General features: G+C 42.5%; 1 protein-coding gene across 3 annotated transcripts in view; it reads right to left on the minus strand.

The window, feature by feature from the left end:
* Positions 1-4,134: 4,134 nt before the first annotated feature.
* SEPTIN11 (septin 11) overlaps positions 4,135-22,221 on the minus strand; it is a 1,067,046-nt gene continuing 1,048,959 nt past the window's right edge. For all 3 annotated transcript variants that reach the window (XM_044061173.1, XM_044061169.1, XM_044061170.1), the window contains one exon: positions 4,135-6,085. In XM_044061173.1, coding sequence (XP_043917108.1) covers positions 6,070-6,085 — 16 coding nt within the window. In that variant the 3' untranslated portion in view covers positions 4,135-6,069. The remainder of the gene's footprint in view (positions 6,086-22,221) is intronic.

A 22,221-nucleotide genomic window follows, 5' to 3' on the forward strand; every position in this document is an offset into this window, starting at 1 on the left:
AGTCAATAAGTAGTTCCCTATATTATCCAGGCATGTCCAAAGGACAGTTTCGGGTTTACACTCCAGTCCAGTTGGAGAATCTGGGAATCTTGAGGCAATGTTACAACTGCCTTATGTATACAGACCACCCTCTCCTCCTCCCAACAAGCTCAAATATATGTGAGAGATGCAACTATATAGCCAAACTGGGGGCTAAACTCTCTCAACCCAGTACTGGCACAGCCTGTCAGGAGGAGAAGGTAACCACACACACCACAAATCCAGTCTCACATACACTTATCGCATCAGCAAACCAAACATATAAACACACAAAAACATACTCGGAGGCTCTAAATAAAAATCTGCCTAAGCAGCAGAGACCTCCAAAGCAGACATCCAAGCAACCCCTACCACGAAACAATACCCACATAGCTCACAAAGTCAGTGTGCCACACAGTCACAGCCCTTAAGGCTAAACAACACACCTAATACACTTGTAATAGGTGACTCTATTGTCAGATACACTGATGTCCTGCTCACCAGGCTGAACAAGGAGAAGGTCACTGTAAGCTGCCTGTCGGGTGCCAGGATCCGCCACATAACACAAGCACTCAGGTCACTCCAAAGCAAGTACAAATATGACTCCGTCATTGTCCATGCTGGTGTGAATGACCTGAGATGTACCTCCCTGGACTACATGAAAAAAGACATAGAGGAGCTCTTTGATCATGTAGCCCAGGCCGGTATGACCCTGACCTTGAGCAGCATCTTACCCTCACCAAGAATGATGCCACAATACGAAGACAAAATGATCAATTTTAACAACTGGCTAAAGTATTGGTGTCATTCAAAGGGGATCCAGTGTCTGTCAGCCTGGGATGACATGCTCGACAAGCCACGTTGCTTCGCTAGGGACGGCTTGCACCTGTCACCCCTGGGTTTTCGAACACTGGCAAAAGCTCTTGCCTCCCCCATAGTGCCTTTTTTAGGCAAGGCTCAAAAGACAAACCCACCTCCATAGACAACACAAAGAAAAAAAAACTAAGGGTAATTCTGCTCAATGCCAGAAGTCTAAACCTCAAGATGCATGCACTCGAGACTTTCCTCAGCATGGAGAATATCGATATCTGTGCAGTAACAGAAACCTGGTTCAAGGCTTCCGAGAGCACCCCAGCACCAACAGGTTATACTTCATACCATGCTTTCCGGTCCCAAAACTCAGACCGAACCACAAAAGGAGGGGGAGTATCCATATTTATCAAAGATACCCACACCTCCAGGTTAGCTGCACTGCACGAAACATCGGAGACCATCCATGTGCAACTAACAGTGGGCAAAACTGCCTTTCAGTTTGTAGCCTGCTACAGACCACCCTCCCAAACACAGGAACCTCACTCGGCTTTCCTGAGAACACTGGAGAATATGAAGGCCTCTCCAAACACCATTATAATGGGTGACTTCAACTACCCAAACATTGATTGGGAAAACTACTCAAGCCCAAACACCCTCGCCCAATGGTTCCTAGAATTTAAATTTATAAACTCAAAGGCTATGGAACAACTGGTCACCACTCCCACAAGAGGGGAAAACATATTGGATCTGGTCATCACCAACATGGGGTCTCTATGTTCCACACCAGAGGTATACACCTCATTGGTAAGATCAGACCATAAACTAATCTCACTGGACATCCATATTCCATCCCCACCCCTAGCCAAGGAACCACGATGAAGAACTTCTCAAAAGCAAACTTCACACTTCTCAAAACCGAGGTGGAATCCTTCAAAGCCCCCGGGCCAGTGGAAAATACATCCCAAAATGCAGAATCCTTTACAAAAGCCTTCTATGGACACCTACAGGAATGCATAGAGCATGCTATCCCAAATAAAACCAAGACTTCCTCCTCCAAAGGCAGGAGACCTGTCTGGTGGACCCCGGCCATAAATAAGCTATACAACAGAAGGAGAAAGCTACTACATGATAGAGCAAAATCCCAAAAAGGGAAGGCGTCTCTGATCAGTACTAGCAAGAAACTATGATCCCTCATAAAATCATCTAAGGCCAGCTTCGAAAGAAAAATTGCACAAGACACTAAAGATAATCACAAGGCTTTCTTTAGTTATGTCAGAAACCTGGGAGGCAACTCCCAGATATGCTCTGAGTTAGTGCAAAATGACAAAAAATACAGTGAACCCACAGACATTGCCAACATCCTGGCAGAAAGGTTCAGTGCAAACTTCTCCCCCCTTCCCCCCCAAAAGAGTAAATGTCTATCCCAACAGAGTGTAGCCTTCCTGAGATCACAGATGCACAGGTGAGAGCTGCCCTCCCCAAAGCAAAAAACACAGCATCAATGGGACCAGACGGTGTCCCGGGCTGCGTCTTACATGAGCTCCAAGAAGAACTAAATCCTCATATAAAGTCACTGTTCAATCTCAGCCTTACTACAGGATATATACCCAAGGAATGGCGTACAGCAACAGTGGTCCCACTCCACAAAGGTGGTGCCACAACAGACCCCGGAAACTATCGCCCTATAAGCCTGACTAGCCTGGTCTGCAAAGCTATGGAGCATATCATCATGGAAATCATAAACAAAGACATTGGAAACCTCCAGACACTGGATCCTACCCAATTCAGCTTTGTTAAGGGCAGATCTTGCCTCTTGAACCTGGTCAACTTCTTTGAAACAGTTACCAAAGCCATAGATGAAGGGAAGGTAGTCCACACAGCCTACCTGCCCTCGCAAAAGCCTTTGACACAATACCCCACTCGGGCATCATAAATAAGCTCACCAGCTTAAATATCAACCCCTATGTCACAAGATGGGTTGCAAACTGTCTCAGGGATAGAACCCACATGGTCAGAATAGCAGGTGCCATGTCAGACTCTAAACCAGTTACAAGTGGCGTCCCACAAGGCTCAGTCCTGGGACCTCTCTTGTTCGGAATATATTTTTCCGAGGTACGGGCTAACACGGGTGGACTATGGCTGACCAAGTTCGCAGATGACTGCAAAGTGGATGCCGTAATCGACTCATCGGCTGAAACAAGCATCCTCCAAAAGGGTCTCACAGAGACGGATAACTGGTGCCAGAGCCATGGCCTAAAGCTAAATGCCAAAAAGTGCATAGTCATCCCCTTTGGGGAAAACAAAGTGCCCACAAATTACCACATAGGTGGTAATCCATTAAGTACGGAAGAAGTAATTAGGGACTTGGGGACCCAAGTAGATAGCAATCTCTCCTTTGACAATCACACTGCCAAAGTGGTTAGAAAGACCTTCTATATAGCCCACCTTATCATGAAAGGATTCACATCTAGATCAAGAGAGGTCATTGTGCCCCTCTACTCATCACTTATCAGGCCCATAACTGAATACAATGCTCCATTTGGGATGTACATTACCCGACACCTACAGCAACTGGAAAGACCCCAAAAGTACCTCACCAAGAAGATCAAGGGGCTCAAACAGATGCCCTATGCAGTTCAGCTAAAGAAACTCCAGCTCTACTCAGTTGCGTACCACCTACTCAGAGGCGATCTGTGTCTGACGTATAAAGCCATGTCAACCCAGAATTAATGGACATGCTTCACCTCAGGAAATCCAAATCCCTTAGAGCTACATGCTCCAGGGACTTGAATCTCAGCACAGAAATAAATAGGACATGCTGGAGGGACAGATTCATATTCCAGAGGCTCCCTACACTCTGGAACAAAATCCCAATCCATGTTAGGCAGAGCTCCTCACTGACCCTCTTCAAGACAAATCTTGACGAGTGGATGGGAGATCGTAAGTTTACCCCTGGGATCCCTTCTGTGTCCCTGCTTGACAGAGGTACAGTAAACTAACCTTAAAAGGGCTACCTTCTGTGACCTACTATACAGAGGCACAGTCAACTAATCTAAAAGGGTGGCGAAAGCCAAACACACTCTGGCTAGGCTTATAAATGAGAGAGACAGAGAAAAACACACATATATCAATAATACAGATTTTTTTTTGGCTAGGTCTAATGTTTTTATACTTCCTTGCTCAATTTTTTGCTGTCATGTTTATAAATAGGAAATGCTATATTCTCAATGCAACTAAATGTCAAAATGATGTTGAACTGAAGTAAACAAAAAAACAAAGCAGAAAAAAAATTCAGTAAAAATGTTGAATCTTCTACTGTTTATTATAACACAGTGAGCACTTTCATCTCACATCAGAGACGTCATCAATTTACACTAAAATCTCTGCTTAAGTCTTTAGAACTAATCACATGATTAAGAATTTATAAATCCACATTAAAGCCTCAGTGCTCTAAAACATAACAGGTTATCACAAGTAAAAAAAATGTTCATTGCAAATATCTCCGTTTTAAAATAAATGCATTGACAGTTTCATTTTAACCAGGCAGATGTGTGGTACAAAAGTAACTATTTGAGTTATTTCTGCTCCAAATTTACATGAAGGAGCTTACTCCTGTATGTCATACCTACACACTGTCTAACAGTGTGCACAAAAAAATCGTCAAATACTTTACATTATGTTCTCAAAAAAAACCCATTGTTTTTACACTATGATTGCATAAAACAATGTTATCCCCGATTCTAACCACACATAAATGTTCATATATTCTTTTATTTAATCTCCTGCTTGCTTTTCCTACATAAAATAAAAATTCAGGATATGAATATTTTTATGTAGGAAAATACACAGGGATTAAGTAAAATATCACAAAAACATTTATATGTGATTAGAACCAGTGATGAAGACAACACTTTACACAAACATAATGGAGAATTTTAATTTAAAACTTTTGCTGTCCATAGTGTTGGACAGGGAATGTATGAAACGGGGGTGGGATTATGATGTGCATTTAGAGAAGAACAAAGTAAAATGCTAGCTTTTATTAATGCTACCCACCCACATAGGTTAAATGAAACTGTTGGTATATGTATGGACAACTGTTACCTGTCATGAAACATTCTTTTTAATAGTTTGGATTAAAAAGTTGAATTTTCAACTATGAATTCTAAATCATGTAATTAGTTCTAACAATTTAAATAAGGCGATTAATAGCACATTGTTCTGAAGTCTCTTTGAAAGTTTCAGATTAAAGCACTCAAAGCAGATATATTCACAGTTTCTTAATAACTGTATCCACTAGCTCGGGCACAATAGAGAAATATACTGAAAAGCTATTCACAACTCACCCCCAAGTTGTTACTGGTAACTCTTCTGCATTCACGAATGTATTGTAGGAAAATTTTAATGAGTAATGAACTTTAATACGTGTCAGTTAATTTGAAGATGATTAGTATCAAACAAAATACATGCTGGTATCAGGAATCCCACTTACTATTAAAATGAAAATAACTGTTAGGAGGAGAATTCAAAAGACAGGCGAGCACATTTTCTTGTTTAAAACATGTACCAATCTTTCATTTTGTTAACATCATAAAAGTATGTGTATTTAATAATAAGCACATTGATTCATTATGTCTTCAATCAAAGTACATTGAGATAATAAAAAAGATGTTACTACAGAATATGAAAACTTTCTTTTAACATTCAGAAGTATGTACTTTGCATCTCGTTTGCAGTTTTTGATTAATATATCACATATAGAATGTTTTACTTACACAGTTAATATTAAACAGTATGAGGTATTTTTACCCACTGCACATAAAAGGTATAGAAAGCCATCTAGATATTACAAACATCCTCTTCTGAAACAAAAGTCAAGTGCCTCTAGCAGAGTTCTGACACCTTGAAGTCCATGTGGTTGTAGTGCTTCCATATGCAAATTATTCAGCAATACTGTTCTTCATAAAGGGATCATTTTCATTGGCTAGTCTGCAGTTTGCCATGTGGCAGTTAAACAACCAAAAATACAAATTCCATACAGGATGCATCAAAATCTCAGATGCAAATACATACAGACTTGAGGTATATAGAGGGCCATCATCGCAGTCAGATCAAGGCTGTAAATACATGGCTAGTCTTCAGGCCATGGCACATATGCATGAGTGTGTGTGAATACACTGGGACTCCTCTAGTGTTCCACATAAAAATCCCGGAGAAAAGGAAGGTCTGGAAATGTGGTTACATAAAGAAGAAGCTATAAAGAAGAGCAAAATATTAGAAAAGGAAATTAAAATGCACACTTTAAAACACACAGGAGGAGGACAACAGTAAAGAAAAAATATACTATACATCTGTATAGACTGCTGAAGAAATACTACATAAGGAATGGACATGTGACAGACAACATTCACCCATAATGGATAGGAAACAAAATATGTAGGTACAAAGGAGCAGGTTTTCAGCAAGACATTTTTGTGTTTTACTGACTTTCTACTGTAGCGAGGTAGTATGAGTTGAAATAAGGCAACAACTCCAAAGTTTATGCTAACAATATCCTAGACCTAGTCATTACCAACATGAGTGACCGGTGTTCCACACCTGAAGTCAACTCCTCGTTGTTCCGATCCGACCATAAGCTAATCACCCTTGATATCCACATCCCGCCCCCACCCCCCATTAAGGAAACCACAGTAAAAAAATTCTCGAAGGCCAACTTCATGCTTCTTAAGACAGAAGTGGTGAACTTCATGACACCCATGCAGATGGACTATACAGTTACAACTGCTGAATCCTACACAAATGCACTCTATAAGCACTTACACGAGTGCATGGATCGTGCTATCCCAAACAGAACCAAGACGCTATCCTCCAAAAAAAGGAAGCCAATCTGGTGGTCCCCTGCCATAAACAAACTGTACAACAGAAGGAAGAAACTGTTGCAAAAGAGAGTAAAATCCCATGAGTGGAGGAGCTCCTTGGTCAGCCTCAGCAAGAAGCTGAGATCCCTTATAAGATCCTCCAAAGTTAGCTACAAAAACAAAATTGCCACTAATTCTAAGGACAACCACAAAGCATTCTATAGCTATGTCAAGAATCTCAATGACAACACCCAGATCTGCTCTGAGTTACAGCACAAAGGCATGAAAATTACAGAACCAACTGATATTGCCAACATCCTGGCAGATAGGTTCAATGCTAACTTTACTCCCCTCACCCCCTAAAGGGCCCATATCTATACAGGAAGAATGCAGAGTCCCTGTAATCACAACTACACAGGTAAAAGCTGCACTCTCTAAAGCCAAAAACACAGCATCCATGGGACCGGACAACATCCCAGGCTGCGTTTTACACGAACTTCAGAACGAACTGGCTCCCCACTTAAGCACTATGCTCAATAATAGCCTCGCATCAGGCTTTGTGCCCATTGAATGGTGCACAGCAACAGTTATCCCACTCCACAAAGGGGGAGCCACCACTGATTCTGGGAACTATCGACCTATTAGCCTGACGAGCCTGTTCTGCAAGGCCATGGAACATATCATCATGGAACTCATAAACAAAGACATTGGTACCCTCCAAACTCTGGATCCCACCCAGTTCGGGTTTATGAAAGGCAGATCATGCCTCCTGAACCTGATCGACTTCTTTGAGGCAGTCATCAAAGCCGTAGACGAGGGTAAGGTGGTTCACACAGCCTATCTTGACATCGCCAAGGCTTTTGACATCATTCCACATTCTGGAATTATAGCTAAACTCACTAAACTAGGTATAAATCCCTACGTCACAAGATGGGTTGCCAACTGGCTCACTGACAGAACCCACACTGTAAAAGTTGCAGACTCCAAATCTGACCTCAAAGCAATGACAAGTGGAGTACCACAGGGTTCCGTCCTGGGACCTCTCCTGTTTGGTATCTACTTCTCTGAAATACAGGCTAACACAGAAGGCCTCTGGCTAATGAAGTCTGCAAACTAAGAGCCATAGTCAAGTCCCCAAATGATGTGGACATCCTACAGAAGGGCCTCACTGAGACAGATGCCTGGTGTCCGAGGCATGGCCTCAAGCTCAATGCCAAAAAGTGCATTGTCATCCCCTTTGGTAAAACCTCTGTACCCATGAACTACCACATAGGCAGCAATCTACTTAACACCGAATGTGTGATAAGAGACCTTGGGACCCAGGTGGACAGTAGTCTCTCATTTGATAGTCACATCGCCACAGTAGTCAGGAAGTCCTTCTACGTGGCACACCTCATCATAAAAGGGTTCTCATCCAGAAAAAAAGAAGTCATTGTTCCCCTCTACTCGACACTCATTAGATCCATTATAGAGTACAACGCCCCTTTTGGAATGTACCTCTCAAGACATCTGCAGCAGCTGGAAAGGCCACAGAAGTACCTCACAAAGAGGATTACTGGCCTCAAACAAATGCCCTACACTGACCGCCTCAAAAAAAACTCCAGCTTTACTCCGTAGCATATCGCCTACTCTGAGGTGATCTCTGCCTAACATATAAAGCTATGTCAAACCCACAGCTGTTGGACATGCTGCACCTAAAAAATCCCAATCCCACCGATCTACATGCTCTACGGACCTAAAACCTTGTCACCACAATAAACAGGACATGCTGGAGGGATAGATTCCTGTCCCAGAGACTTCCCATACTCTGGAACAGGCTACCCATCTATGTCAAGCAAAGTTCTTCATTAGCACTCTTCAAGAACAATCTTGATGAGTGGATGGGAAATAGGAAATACACCCTGGGGATCACTTCTGTGTCTCTGCTTTACAGTGGCACAGGAAAATAACTTTCTTGGGTGGCGTAAGCCAGGGAACCTTATTGGCTAGGCTTACGTAGGCCCTTGGGCCAATAGCCTAGTACCTACCTAGGAACTTATGAACAGCAAAAATCTGTGTGAACCACGAACAAATGGATTATTGGGCCATCCAATGACTGCATCCTCCTTAAATGCTGCTATAAAAGAGAAATACTGAATGGAATCTTTCTGGTGTGACATTATACTGAAGCATTGGAAACTAACCACTTTGAATGTCTCCTAAGTGTTAATTTAATAATCCAGTGCATTTTCTAAACATGTAGGGACCGTTTCTTGATCTGGCCTAGAAACCCTTCCAAAACCTGTATTTGTGTATATTTGCAGAACTGTATGTGAGTGAATTTATGTTAGTTTATGTACAGAGATAGCTTCTATGGCATAGGCAGTCGTTCTTATGTGCAAATCATTGCATACAGAGTTAACATTGAAGGTTTTGTTGGAAATTACAATGTCTTGTTCGAATGCCATGACGCAAAATGGCAAATTAGAGTAGCAGCCAATACAAGACCCAGTCTCAATGAATATATAAATTTGAAGTGCTTTATTTTAGCACAAAGATTTTAGTTACAAAAGGAATTTATTGTGGTTGATTTTTTAAGGTTGATTTTAGGATGATTTAATTACAAAATTCAATATTCCACTGCTAATAGTGTACATGGAAAGTTCTTATGTTTTAAATAATTTTTTAAAATGTGGATTCCATAGCTTTAAGATGAACTTACCTGATATATTGTTCATTTTGATTTCTGCAATTAGTTATACAAGTGTCGGAACTTTTAAAATGTTTCAGTGATTTTTACTTCTTTTTTTGATGAAGTTCTGTGGTGTTAAAATAGAACAAAAGTGCTCAACACAGCATTAAATCTTTTTGGTTAGCTATTTCAGTTCTTTCTGAGTTATACAGAACATGTGTGTCTGAATTACTTTACTGTAGCATTACACAAGAATGGACAAATACTGAATTTTTTTTTGGTATTCCAATAAAACGGAAGTGGAACAATATGCAACACCTAACGGAAAAATCAGTCTTTCTTCTTTACTGTAAAGCAAGGAAATGTGTTGCAACAGGCTGTGCCTACAAATGGTCTATAGTGATCAGTGTACCACCCTGGTAAACAAGCTAAACTAAATAAATAGATACATGTAAAAATGAGTGGGGAAACGTTACATAATTGACAAAGGCAGATATTATTCTATACTGGAAGCAGTATCTACAGTAAATTTGAAGAATTAAAGCTGGACAGCAATCATGGGCATATTCACAAATGGATAATTTCCATAAGCCACACATTACAGTTTACTACACAGACTCTGGACTGCACACAGAAGTTTCAGATTCGCTGCAGGGCAGCCCAGATACAAATCATCAAGAAAATATTTAAATAGAGACAGGCCCTCCTTCCCTATTTCCAGTGAACTATCAAGCCTACAGCAGCTTCTGTAGATATTAAATAAACTATCCAATTCATTATTAATTAAAACAAGTGTCAGCTGCAGTTGCATGTATGGATTCTGTGTACTGCCACTTAAAGATTGTACTACATGGATTAAAAATGCTTCTGGAAAAAATAATTCTAAAAATAAGCAAATAGAGGGGTAAGTGCAATCAAAATCATTGTATGGGCCAAACAATCAGCACTGCTGATAGCAACCAACGTAGAGGCTACAGTATCCAAGCATTGAAAAATATGTTCTGTCGTGCAGTTACAAAAAACATACCCCAGGATTCACTAACCTTCCGTGTAAGACTAAGTTAGTCTTACACGGAAACTGCAGCCTAAGGGTAAGACATCAGTGTGTCATGCATATTCATGAGGACACGCTGCCTCAACTCTAATGCTAACATGGAGCGTGCACGAGTGCAGGGGGCATGTCGGACTGCCGAGCAGTGCAAAAATCCATGCCCCTGCAAGTCTCTCAACTGGGAAATGTCATCTGACATGAGCGAGTCCGCTCAAATGTGTACATACCAAACACTACACTCCCCCACATTCTAAACCCCTGTACAATTATAAAATGCAAAACTTTTTTTTTTTTTTTTTAGTATTCCCAATATAGTTGCCCGTATTTGCATGGGTTTGCCCATTGCTTAGCTACAGTTAGCAGTTTAGACATCGAAGAGGATAATAAGAAACTTATATGCAAATTAAGCCAAATAGCATAGTGGTAGAGCCTTCGCACAAAGAGGAGGCATTCCTGGTTCGAGTCCCACCACTCCCCTTTCTATTTTCTGTTGGAAACCTGTATATAAAAATAATTCCCAACATTTACCTTTTAAATTTTAGTAAAAAGCATTGAAATGGCCTATGTAGTAGTGAACGATATTTTATATATATATATATATATATATATATATATATATATATATATATATATATATGAAGGTGAAATGGTTATGCATACTGATGAATGCATAAGTAACATATCTTAAGCAATGTGAATCACTGCTAAGCAAAGTTTGCCAGTATTAAGCACATTTAAGTATAATTGCTCATAGCTTAGCACTGCTTTAACTAGCGCAATGGCTTTGCGTGTAGCTGCGCATTGCGCCAACTAGCGCAAACAAAACATTTTTGTGCATAGCTGCGCACCGCGCTAACTAGCACAACATCAGGCAACGTCGAGCAATGTAGAGCACCGTAGAGCAATGTTGGGCAAAGTTGAGCAAAGTCGGCTAAACACAGCCACACCTCCTAGCCATTCTGGCCAGTAGTAAAATAAAAAGCAATGACAGGCCTCGAACCCGGGACACTGTGCACCATAATCACAGTACTAAATCACTAAGCCATGACAGGTTTTCATATGCATGCACTTTCAACACACACATACATATCAGTGGAAGGTTACCCATTGCTAAGCAGGTGTGCTTTCAGCTGAGATGTTTCAAAACCGGTCAATCACAAATAAGTGCAGGAAATGAGGCATATTTAAGCTCCATAGGGAGGAATACTTGCCACAACTGGTTGTAGCTCCGATCTGCAGTCAGCATGGCCGGTGTTGGAGAGGGCTCTCGATTTCGAGCACAACGTTGGGGCATTGAGGAGTCAAAAGTAATGGTTTGGCTCCTCGTCCATAATCATGATGAGAGACTCCTGCAGGGCCAGTTCCAGGGCACAGAATACAAAGTGGAAGCCTGGAACCATCTAGCTCATGATCTCACCAGTGCCACAGGCATCCCCCGGACTGATGAGCAGGTCAGACACCACTAACTCAGACCTGAAGAGATGCAAGGAGGACCGACTGAACCAGTGGATACAGGAGGCCCGTGGGATGGAAAATGCCCCACTACTGAGTAGGTAGCCATGGAATGAAGTATGTAAGAATTGCTATTGTAGTCTATATTATGGATAGGTATGTCTCAATATCACTTCATTTACTTCACAGCTGCAGATGTCCGTGCTGTGAATCAGCAAGCCTATGCAGATAGGCTGCTAAGGCTGCACCACCATGCAGGTTAGTAATTATTCTGCATGTATCGTTATATAAAATAAGTGAGAGGGCCTGAAAAAGAGTGTTGTAACCCATTAATAAAGGTATAATACGTCTTGGATAAGTCTTCTGCATACACTGATATATCAAATAAATGAGAGAGCCTTTAGAAAAGTGTGTAATGTAATTAATAAAGGTATAATTCCTGGAGTGTGTCCGTGTCACTTTCTCCGATATGTTGTTGTACTCTTACATTATAGAAATAGTACTGTTGTATTAAGCGCTGTCAACCCACACTTCGGTAGGCCCATATAAAGTGGATGAAGGGAATGCCAGTAGCTGTTAAGCGTATATACAGTCCTCAACTGTTGGTTCATGGCCGACATGTACAGTTTAATCTGGCACATAAGTAGCTTGTTATTGTGTTTTCCAGAAATGTCAGTGTGCTGCTAGAAATGTAGGGAGCTGTTAAAATATAACTGATAATGTCACCTGAACACATCCAGAAATGTAGATATATAAATATAAATACAATATATAAATATGTAGCAATAACCTATGCATCTTGGACAGTTTGTATGTCAGATACAGGTCAGGTATATAAAGAACTAGCAAAACCCATTTCACAATTTAACGGACATTGCCTAGTGTAATAATACATGTAGGGGATATATACCTGCAGTCAACAGGAATGTAGTGTAAACTATAAGTGTATATAAGTTGTTAATGGAGGTATCTTTTTACACCAAACTGTATGTGCATAAACAATGCAATTCCACACCTCAATGGGTATGTCTAATCTCAAAACATTTGTTGGGACATATGTCCTATTGGTTTATAAATATCTGCATTTACTTTGATGCATGTGCCCTGTTCAAATACCACAATTTTGGTGGCCTCTTGCCACCAATCAATGCTGCATGCTGTTGGAATGTCCACTGTTGTTCTATATATGCATGTGTTATGCTTGCTGTTCAACTGTTGGAACTCTGGTGTGTTGGGTTAATGGGAATACTACTGCATGCTGTTACAACTAATTTGGAAAGCTGTTGGCTGTTACCAACCCATATTGTCATTACATCCTCCTAAACATAGAACATATGGGAAGGCCGGTCCCAGAGGACCCACCTGTCCCACCTCAGCTGGCGATGGCACCAGCAGGTACGTTGCCCAGCCAGGGACCTCCTCCTCCATTGGCCCTACCTTCGGGTGGAAGCACTGCAGTGGATGGGGCTCACCCCCCCGTGCAAGCGTGGCCGGAGGAGGGCCACTTATCACCCTCCGAACGGTCCAGGCTGTGGTGCGTAGGGAGATCGAGCGTTCAGTCGCTGATCCTCTATGCCAGCTTGAGACACAAGTGGCGTAACTCACAGGTGAGCCTGCCCCTCCTACGCAGCCCCCAGCACAGCCACCCTCTGGGCTGTGAAGGTGCAGTGGTGACTGCCCATGGGTGGGGATCTCAGTTCCACTGTTGCCATCTGTGGGCTCATGGACTTGCGATTTCCAAACATCCTTCCCCATCAATGGTGTTCACCCACCAAGTCATATTCCGCCCCTGTATGCATCTTGTTTGTCTTGTCTGTTTACCTCCACAACATACCTCCCAAAATATACCTACTTCCCCTACCCCACATTCCACTCTCACCTGAAAAAAAAAAAAAAGGGAAATCTGCTCCCAAAAATAAATTACACCTCATACATAGCTGCCCATTTTGCCAACATATCCGCTGGACACAAACTGATATTTAATTGGCAGTACAACATATTTTGTTGTCCTCACCCCTCTCTCAGGGGTGGAAGGTTTCATATTTCCCTCCAAATTTATTGCATATGCACAGTTGTGGCTGTTAAAGAAATGGGCAGCTATGGACCTTCCCTACATCCGTCCTGCACATCCCGAGCTGTTTTCCCTACAGTCTTTCCCTCTTTGTGCCCCTTTTTCACCACTTTCCTATCTCCCCATTTTCTTTTCTTTCAAAGAAATGAGTGCGGGGGTTAGCAGGAGTAAGCACTTTTAAGCAGTAGTTAGCAGGTTTGTGCGAGTGTGCGCTTAGCTAAGCATTGTTAAGCATCGTGCAAACCCACGCAAACCCACTTACAACTGCTTAAAAGTGCCTTAGTCACCCTGCATGTGAGGGCCCTTGTTCTGCTCAGCAGCAAAATAAAACACCTCTGTCAGTCTCGAACCTCGTATCTTGGACACACTAGACTGCATGAAGTACAACTAAGCCACAGAAGATATACAGCAGGTTGTTGCTGAAATAGATATATCATGCATCAGAATGAGTGAATGTAAAGGAAAGATAGGAATGCCATAACACAAAACCTGTTCTGTGGAACTTTACCAGCAGTTGTGGAATTGCATTGCATGACTGTGATAAGAAAACCAGACATTCTAGCAGTAAATAATGTTAACAGCAGCACTTTACAACCCCCACACAGTATCATAGCAGGACAATCCCCACCCAAATGTACAATATACCCGTGTGTTCAGTGTCCACCAAAGGTGTAGCTAGGCATACTCAGTACTGGAATTGTCCAGTTTTCTTGAGAATCCTGTGCTAATGTCAACAACAAAAAGCACAAACTGTGCAGAAGTGAGTACATTAATATTCACAGTATAGCAGTTCACAAACAGGTCATGTGCCAAATGAATACATCTCAATAACTACTTATGTATGGCAGTTAATTGTATAAATAGAAAAGAAAAGTACAGTTGTGTACACCTACCATAAATGTAGATGTTCGAGTGTCTTCACTGTTGCAGTCATAACTGTAGGGTGCTCCTGCCGGCAGGCAGCCCGAGGTCGGCCAGAATCCCAAAGTCTGGGTCCGGTGTCGGCTGTACAAGCCAGTACCCTGATGTCAGTACGCTCTGGTACATAGCCCTCAGCCGACGCCATCTTCTCCAGCCTTTCTTGCCCTAGACGTCAGAAGTTCCCAATAAATCATAAATGAATCCCACTAGGAAACACAAATACACCACAAAAAAGAAAAGAGGGATAGGAGGGAGGAACACCGACTGCAACAGTGAAGACACTCGAACATCTACATTTATGGTAGGTGTACACAACTGTACTATGTTCATCGTGTTTCACTGTTGCAGTCATAACTGTAGGGTGGAATCCCAAAGCAGTGAAAAAAGGGGGCAGGGCTAGACAGAAGAAGGGGCAGCAAGAAGACCCTGCAAAACAGCAGAGGCAAAGCCGCCTGGTCTTAGAATACAAAGGGAGATTGTAGTGCTTGGAAAAGTATGCACAGAACTCCAAGTGGCAGCTTCCAAGATATCCTTGGTAGGAACTCCCCTGAGAAAAGCTGTAGAAGTAGCAGCTGCTCTAGTAGAATGACTTCTCACAGTACCTGGAAATTGTTTCCCATGATGAGTGTAACAAAATCTTATTCCATAAGAAATCCATTTGGAAATAGTTTGTTTGGAAATAGCCTTTCCAAGAGAACTGGAGGCAAAAGAAACAAACAATTGGTTAGATTTTCTGAAATCTTTAGTCTTGTCCAAATAAAATCATAACTGTCTGTGCACGTCCAAGGAATGTAAAATCCTTTCCCCTTTATTCTGAGGATTAGGAAAAAAGGTAGGAAGGTGAATTGTTTGATGCAAAGCCACTTTCGAAATCACCTTAGGCATGAAAGTAGGATTGGTCCTCAAGGATACTCTGTCCTGGTGGAAAATAAGGTATGGTTCCACAGCCATGAGAGCTTGCAACTCTGAGACCCTTCTGGCAGAAGTCAAAGCTAACAAAAGAACTGTCTTCCAAGATAAAAACTTAATATCTGAAGATGCAGCAGGCTCAAAAGGAGGCAAAGTAAGTTTTCTAAAACATAATTAAGATCCCAAGCAGGAACAGGAGGGGTTCTGGGAGGCCTTAAATTCTTAGCCCCTCTCAAGAATTGTCTCACCAAAGGATGAGAAAAAACAGGGGGATCAGTATTGAAATGAGCAGAAATAGCAGAAGCATGAATCTTAATGGAAGAAAAGGAAAGTCCATTAGACAAAAGATCCAAAAGGTAAAGCAAAATAGAAGAGAGATCAGGTACCAGAGGGTCCAAGCCTCGGTCCTGCATCCAAATGCAAAATCTCTTCCATTTAGAGGCATAGGATTTCCTAGTGCTAGGTCATCTCGCTTCCAAAAGAACATCCAAAACTTGTTTGGGAAGGCTAGAAGAGATCAAATTCCTTTGAAGAGCCAAGCTGCCAGACAAAGGGTCTTGAGATTGGAATGTAGCAACTGACCCTGGTGCTGGGACAGAAGAGAAGGGTTCAGAGGGAGAATCCAAGGAGGCTCCAAGAACATGTGCTTTAAAGTTGGGTACCAAAACTGTCGAGGCCAATTTGGAGCAATCAAGATGAGGAACTTGGGCTTGTCCTGTTTTATCTTTAGTAAAATCCGAGGAAGAAGAGGAAGAGGAGGGAAGGCATATCCCGAAAGGTTTCTCCAGCTGAAGGACAGAGCATCCACTTTCCAAGCTGTTTTGTGGAATGACCTGGTGCAAAAGAGAGGCAGCTGATGATTGAGATGGGATGCAAACAGATCTATCTGGGGGCATCCCCAAACTGCAGTAATCCTGTTGAATAAGTTGGTGTCTAGCATCCATTCATGAGGATCTAAAATGTTCCTGCTCAGGCTGTCCGCTAAGAGATTCTGTTCTCCTGGTATGAATTGGGCCTGGAGTTGTAGATTCAGATTTAGAGCTGTGTCCCATAAAGTCATAGCTAGTCTGCAAAGGGGGTACGAATGAGAACCCCCCTGCTTGTTTATGTACCACATGACTGTGGTGTTGTCTGTGCAAATCAAAAGAGGTCCTGGATGCAAAAGGTTCTTGAAGGCTAGAAGAGCATTTTGAACTGCCAACATTTCCTTCAAATTGATGTGCCAGTGAAGATGATCCTTTGTCCAGGTTCCCTGCTGGCAATTGTCTAGAAAATGTGCTCCCCAAGCATAATCCGAGGCGTCCGTGGTTATAATTGAGAAGGTTAAGGAAGACGGAAAGGCTTTCCTTCGTTTAACGCACACACCCTGGACCACCAAAAGAACTCCTTCTGGAGGCAGGGGATCAGAGGAATCAGAGTGTCCAGATCGTGGTAATGCTGTGACCATACACTTTTCAGATACCATTGAAGCTTTCTCATATGAAGCCTTGCATTTGGAATCAACAGAATGCAGAAAGCCATATAGCCCAGTGCCTGCAGGAATTTCCTTGCAGTGAGCTGAGGTAGAGTTGCCAAAGTCTTGAAAATTGAAGCCAGCTGTATTTGTTTTTCTGTAGTGAGGAAGGCCCTTTGTAAGGTTGTATTTAAGAGGGCTCCCAGAAATACCATTTGTTGAGAAGGGATCAAATGTGACTTTTTTGTGTTCACTGAAAATCCCAGTAGAAGAAGAAGATGTTGAACAAAATCCAGATGTTGAAGTAAAAGATCCTTGCTGTCTGCCTGAATAAGGCAGTCGTCCAAATAGGGGTAAATCTGAATCCCCCTGGAGTCTGCAATAAGCCACTACTGGTGCCAGGCACTTGGTAAAGACTCTGGGCGCAGTAGATAAACCAAAGGGCAGTACAGAGAATTGAAAGTGTCTCGAACCTGCCTTGAACCTGAGGAATTTCCTGTGTTCCTGCCTGATGGGAATGTGTAAATAAGCTTCCTTTAGATCCAATGTCACCATCCAGGCGTCCTGAGAGAGCATTGGAATCAGCTGCTGCAGAGTAAGCATCTTGAATTTTGGAATTTCCAAAAAGGTGTTTAACACAGAAAGATCCAGAATAGGTCTCCATGAGCTTTGCTTTCTTGGAACCAGAAACAGTCTTGAATAAAAACCTTTTCCCATCTCTGGGAGTGGAACAGGCTCTATGGCTCTCATGGCCAGAAGAGCATCCACTTGATTTAAGGCCTCTGACCATTGATGTTTTGGCAGATCTGGCCAACCCAAAGCCCTTGGCAAGGTATGAAAGTGGAATTTGTAGCCTTTTAAAACCACGTCCAATACCCATTTGTCCTGGGTAATATGAGTCCAATTTCTGTAAAAAAGAGAAAGTTTTCCTCTGAGAGGGGCATCCAGGTAAAGAGGTCCTGTAGCCCAACCGAGAAAGTCATTGAGTTTGCTTCCTTTGAGATTGGGATCTGTCTTCTCCCCTTCTAGGTGAAGAAGCAGTCCATTGTCTCGATCTGTAGGAGGCCTGAGCTTGGCCACGACCTCTGGAGCGTCTATATCTTCTCCTTTGAGGCCTGTCAGATGTGGGAAAGGACCAATTTGTGGAGGGCCAATTCCTGGAAAATCTAGGAGGCTGAACTTGCAAGAAATCTTTCACAGTTTGCATAGATTTTGCTTTTTCTTCCATCTTTTTAATAACCTCCTCAGCCCTAGATCCAAAAAGAACATCATGCTGAACAGGGGCATCTAATAATTTAGCCTTAACCTGTTCAGGCAAACTTTGCTCATGAAGCCAAGCATGTCTCCTGATAACAGTACCATAGGCTGCGGCCCTGCAAGAAGCATCCAAAGCATCAAAACCACAATGCAAGCTATGTTTGTTCAGTTGTTCAGTTGCATGCAATACATCCTGTAGTTCCTTATCTTCTGCACATGCAGGAAGGGAGGCAAGCTTTTGCTTTAAAACAGACAAAAGAAATTGCTGATACTTAAACATATGAAACTGGCAATTTAAAGCCCTAACAGAAAGGGTAGCGGAAGTATATACCTTTTTACCCCACCTGTCTAAGGCATGAGAATCCTTCTCAGAGGGAATAGGATTCTTAGAAGTAGCAACTTTAGCAGCCTTAGAGCCCTAAGATATAGTTTCAGGATCTGCAGAAGGATTCTTAAACAAGAACAAATGAGACTCAGGAACCCTATAAAACCTATCAGGCTTAGAGGGAGCAGGAGGCATGGAATCAGGATTCAAATTAGCCTCGGAAAAGGCATCATCCACAATGTCAAGAACAGGAGAGATAGCCAAAGGCCTATGTTGAGGAAGAAGAAGGAAATCTCTAAGCCTCTTCTTGGAAGCAGAATAATCCTGACCTTCCTAATGAAAATGCTCCCTCATCTCATGTAAGGTTTCCCCAAAAGAAAAATCTTCAGGCGGAGAGGTAGAGGGCAAGGAGTCCTCAGCATCCGAATCCTCATAAGGAGGAAAAGAATATTCCTGATCAGAGGAAGAGACAGAAGATATAGAAGCCTGGTCAGAGGAATCCATAGGAACATCCTGTCGAGGCCTTTTCTCAGGGGGGGGTGAGAACCCCTAATCATAGTAAGCAAATCTTCAGCCATCCTTAACAATTGCTTCTGTGTCCTGGGAGTAGATTCAGAAGTAGCTTGAGCAGGAGCTTTGGACTTAACAGGAGTCTTTGTCTTTGCCTTTGAAATAGTGATGTGAGTAGGCCTGAATACCCCTCAGAAGCGGTACCTGCACAGCGGTTCTGGACCCATCCGACAGGCGTCGAAGGTCCTGCAGCAGATAAAATAGAAGGCCTTGATGGCTCCCCATGGGAGTCCGTATCGGCCATCGGTTCAGAAGTGGCGGACGACAGGGGCCTCACTGACGACAGCCGAACCGGACGCTGGCTCCAGCTGCAACGAGTCCTGTTTGGACCTCGGAGGCCTGTCCTTGTCTTTGCGCTTCTTTGAATTCCGGTAGTATCCGACGACATTCTATAATTGAAGCGTCTGCCAAAGTAATTCAGAGCCCAGTCGTACCTGCGTTTGATAGTACGAGAATTAAACCTGGCACAGAACCGACAACAAGAAACGTCGTGGTCAGGGCTTAAGCAAGGTAGACAGTAAGAGTGGAAATCTTTATGAGGTATTTGTTTCCCACACGTAATACAATTATTAACTTTTTCTGACATCGGAGGAACAAGAAAAAGATTCCCCAACGGGGTACTTAGCTTTGAGAAGAGAAGTAAGAACTTCGGACCTACAACAACCAAAAACGTTGTTCGAAAATCGCCAACCAATGACTTGTGAGCTGCTTTCCACCGCACGGCAAGAAAGACTGGAGAAGATGGCGTTGGCTGAGGGCTATGTACCAGAGCGTACTGACGTCAGGGTACTGGCTTGTACAACCGACGCCGGACCCAGACTTTGGGATTCTGGCCGACCTCGGGCTGCCTGCCGGCAGGAGCACCCTACAGTTATGACTGCAACAGTGAAACACGATGAACATCTACATACTCCCATGTATCTTGTGTTAGCATTTGTAGGGGTGAGTACAATTCTACACTGACAATTGTGTACTGGAAGTGACAACATTCAGGTCTGAGTACAACATTTAAATCACTGGCTACACCCCTAGCTTCAGATATAAGAAGTATACCAACCTTCTGACTTAAACAACGGTGTCCACAGCAAACAAGCATGGGCCCCACTTTGGAAAGCTGAAAGGGCTACGCCTACCTGACTTAGCAATTTATAGCATTGGGTTGCTATGACAGTGAGTACTGCAATTACCACACAGCAAGCTGCATGCAATTACCAAATGGTGGCCACCAATTCGTGCAGAGGCCATCACATGCACATGTGCAGATACCTATAAAAGCAGGCTGTACCTGCTGTCCACACATGCAATCATTCCATTGCAGCTACTGAGAGAGAGAGAGAGAGACAGACAGACAGACACACACCCACATCAACATCAACAGAAAAAAAAAAAACTTGGAACTGAAAACTACAAACACATACACAGGAAAGGTATGTAACAGATATGTATTTACTGGCATGTAGTAGATGTTTTAGAAGAGTACTCTACATACTTTGAAACATCCATATGTGGCAGCACGTATCTATGCACAGATGCCCTGCATAACTACTGCCATGGACAAAGTGTGTAGCTGTGTGCAGTGGGACATAACTGTATATGTAGCTCAGCATTAAATGTCAAACATCTGATCCATGTTATCTGTGTTCTGTACAGTAGTGTGTACAATGGCTGTTTGGGGGAGTAGCGCATACAGCTATATAAACATGGATGTGACAGAGTAACACAGGCATGATAGTCATATTAACATGTAGCTTAGCATTGACAACTGCTCTACCAGGCTAGTATGCTAATCTAGCATTTGCAGCTATATATACACCCTCTAATATTACTGTGTGCTCACATGTGACACCTGCTCATGTTGCAGCAAGGCCCAACAGGTCAGCTGTGAGGTCCAGGGACTTACAACAGTGTGGGCCATGTGAGTGTGTATGGCACACACATACGGAGAGATATTTCTGTGTCAGATATATTAGCATCTGTACATGTGCATAGAGCAAGGGACATACTGCAACTGTTTGTGAAGGGTGGACATATATATGTTAGTGAAGGTTGTTATGTGCATATTTCTATGTAGGTTGTAGTGTATGGCAAACAAGACCGCATACAGTGCTGGTATATGACATGTGGTGGTTAAACGCTGTGGGTATGATTTGTTAGGTTTGCAGTGTTGCAGCCAGTGAGGCCTGCTAAAGCTACATGGGCTGAGAACACCTTCAATGCATTCCGCACAAGACTGTACAATATTATTACATAACTGTATACTTCACAACCTTCGCATAATTGATATTCCCACCATGAAAGGTGGACTGTATATGTGCCTATATGTATATCTATATGTACACCAATGGATGTTTATATGTATGTGTGTGTATGTGTATATATATATATATATATATATATATATATATATAGAGAGAGAGAGAGGGAGAGAGACAGCGAAAGAGACAGGGTCATATTTACTGCGACAGATGCCTGGTGACAAAGCCATGGCCTCAAGCTCAATGTCGAAAATGCATTGGCATCCCTTTTGGTAAAAACTCTGTACCCATGAACTACCACATAGGTGGTAGTCTACTTAACACCAAAAGTGTGATAAGAGACCATGGGACACAGGTGGACAGTAGTCTCCCCTTTGATAATCATAGTGCCACACTAGTCATGTAATCTGTCTACGTGGCACACCTCATCACAAAAGGTGTGTCATCCAGGGAAAAAGAGGTCAGTGTTCCCCTCTACTCATCACTCATAAAACCCATTATAGAGTACAATGCCCCTTTTGGTATGTTCCTCACAAGACATCTACAGCAACTGGAAAGGCCACAGACATACCTCACAAAGAGTATTACCAGCCTCAA

Source organism: Protopterus annectens, chromosome 2.part0, assembly GCF_019279795.1.
Source record: "Protopterus annectens isolate FY-2018-M chromosome 2.part0, PAN1.0, whole genome shotgun sequence".
NCBI lineage: Eukaryota > Metazoa > Chordata > Ceratodontiformes > Protopteridae > Protopterus > Protopterus annectens.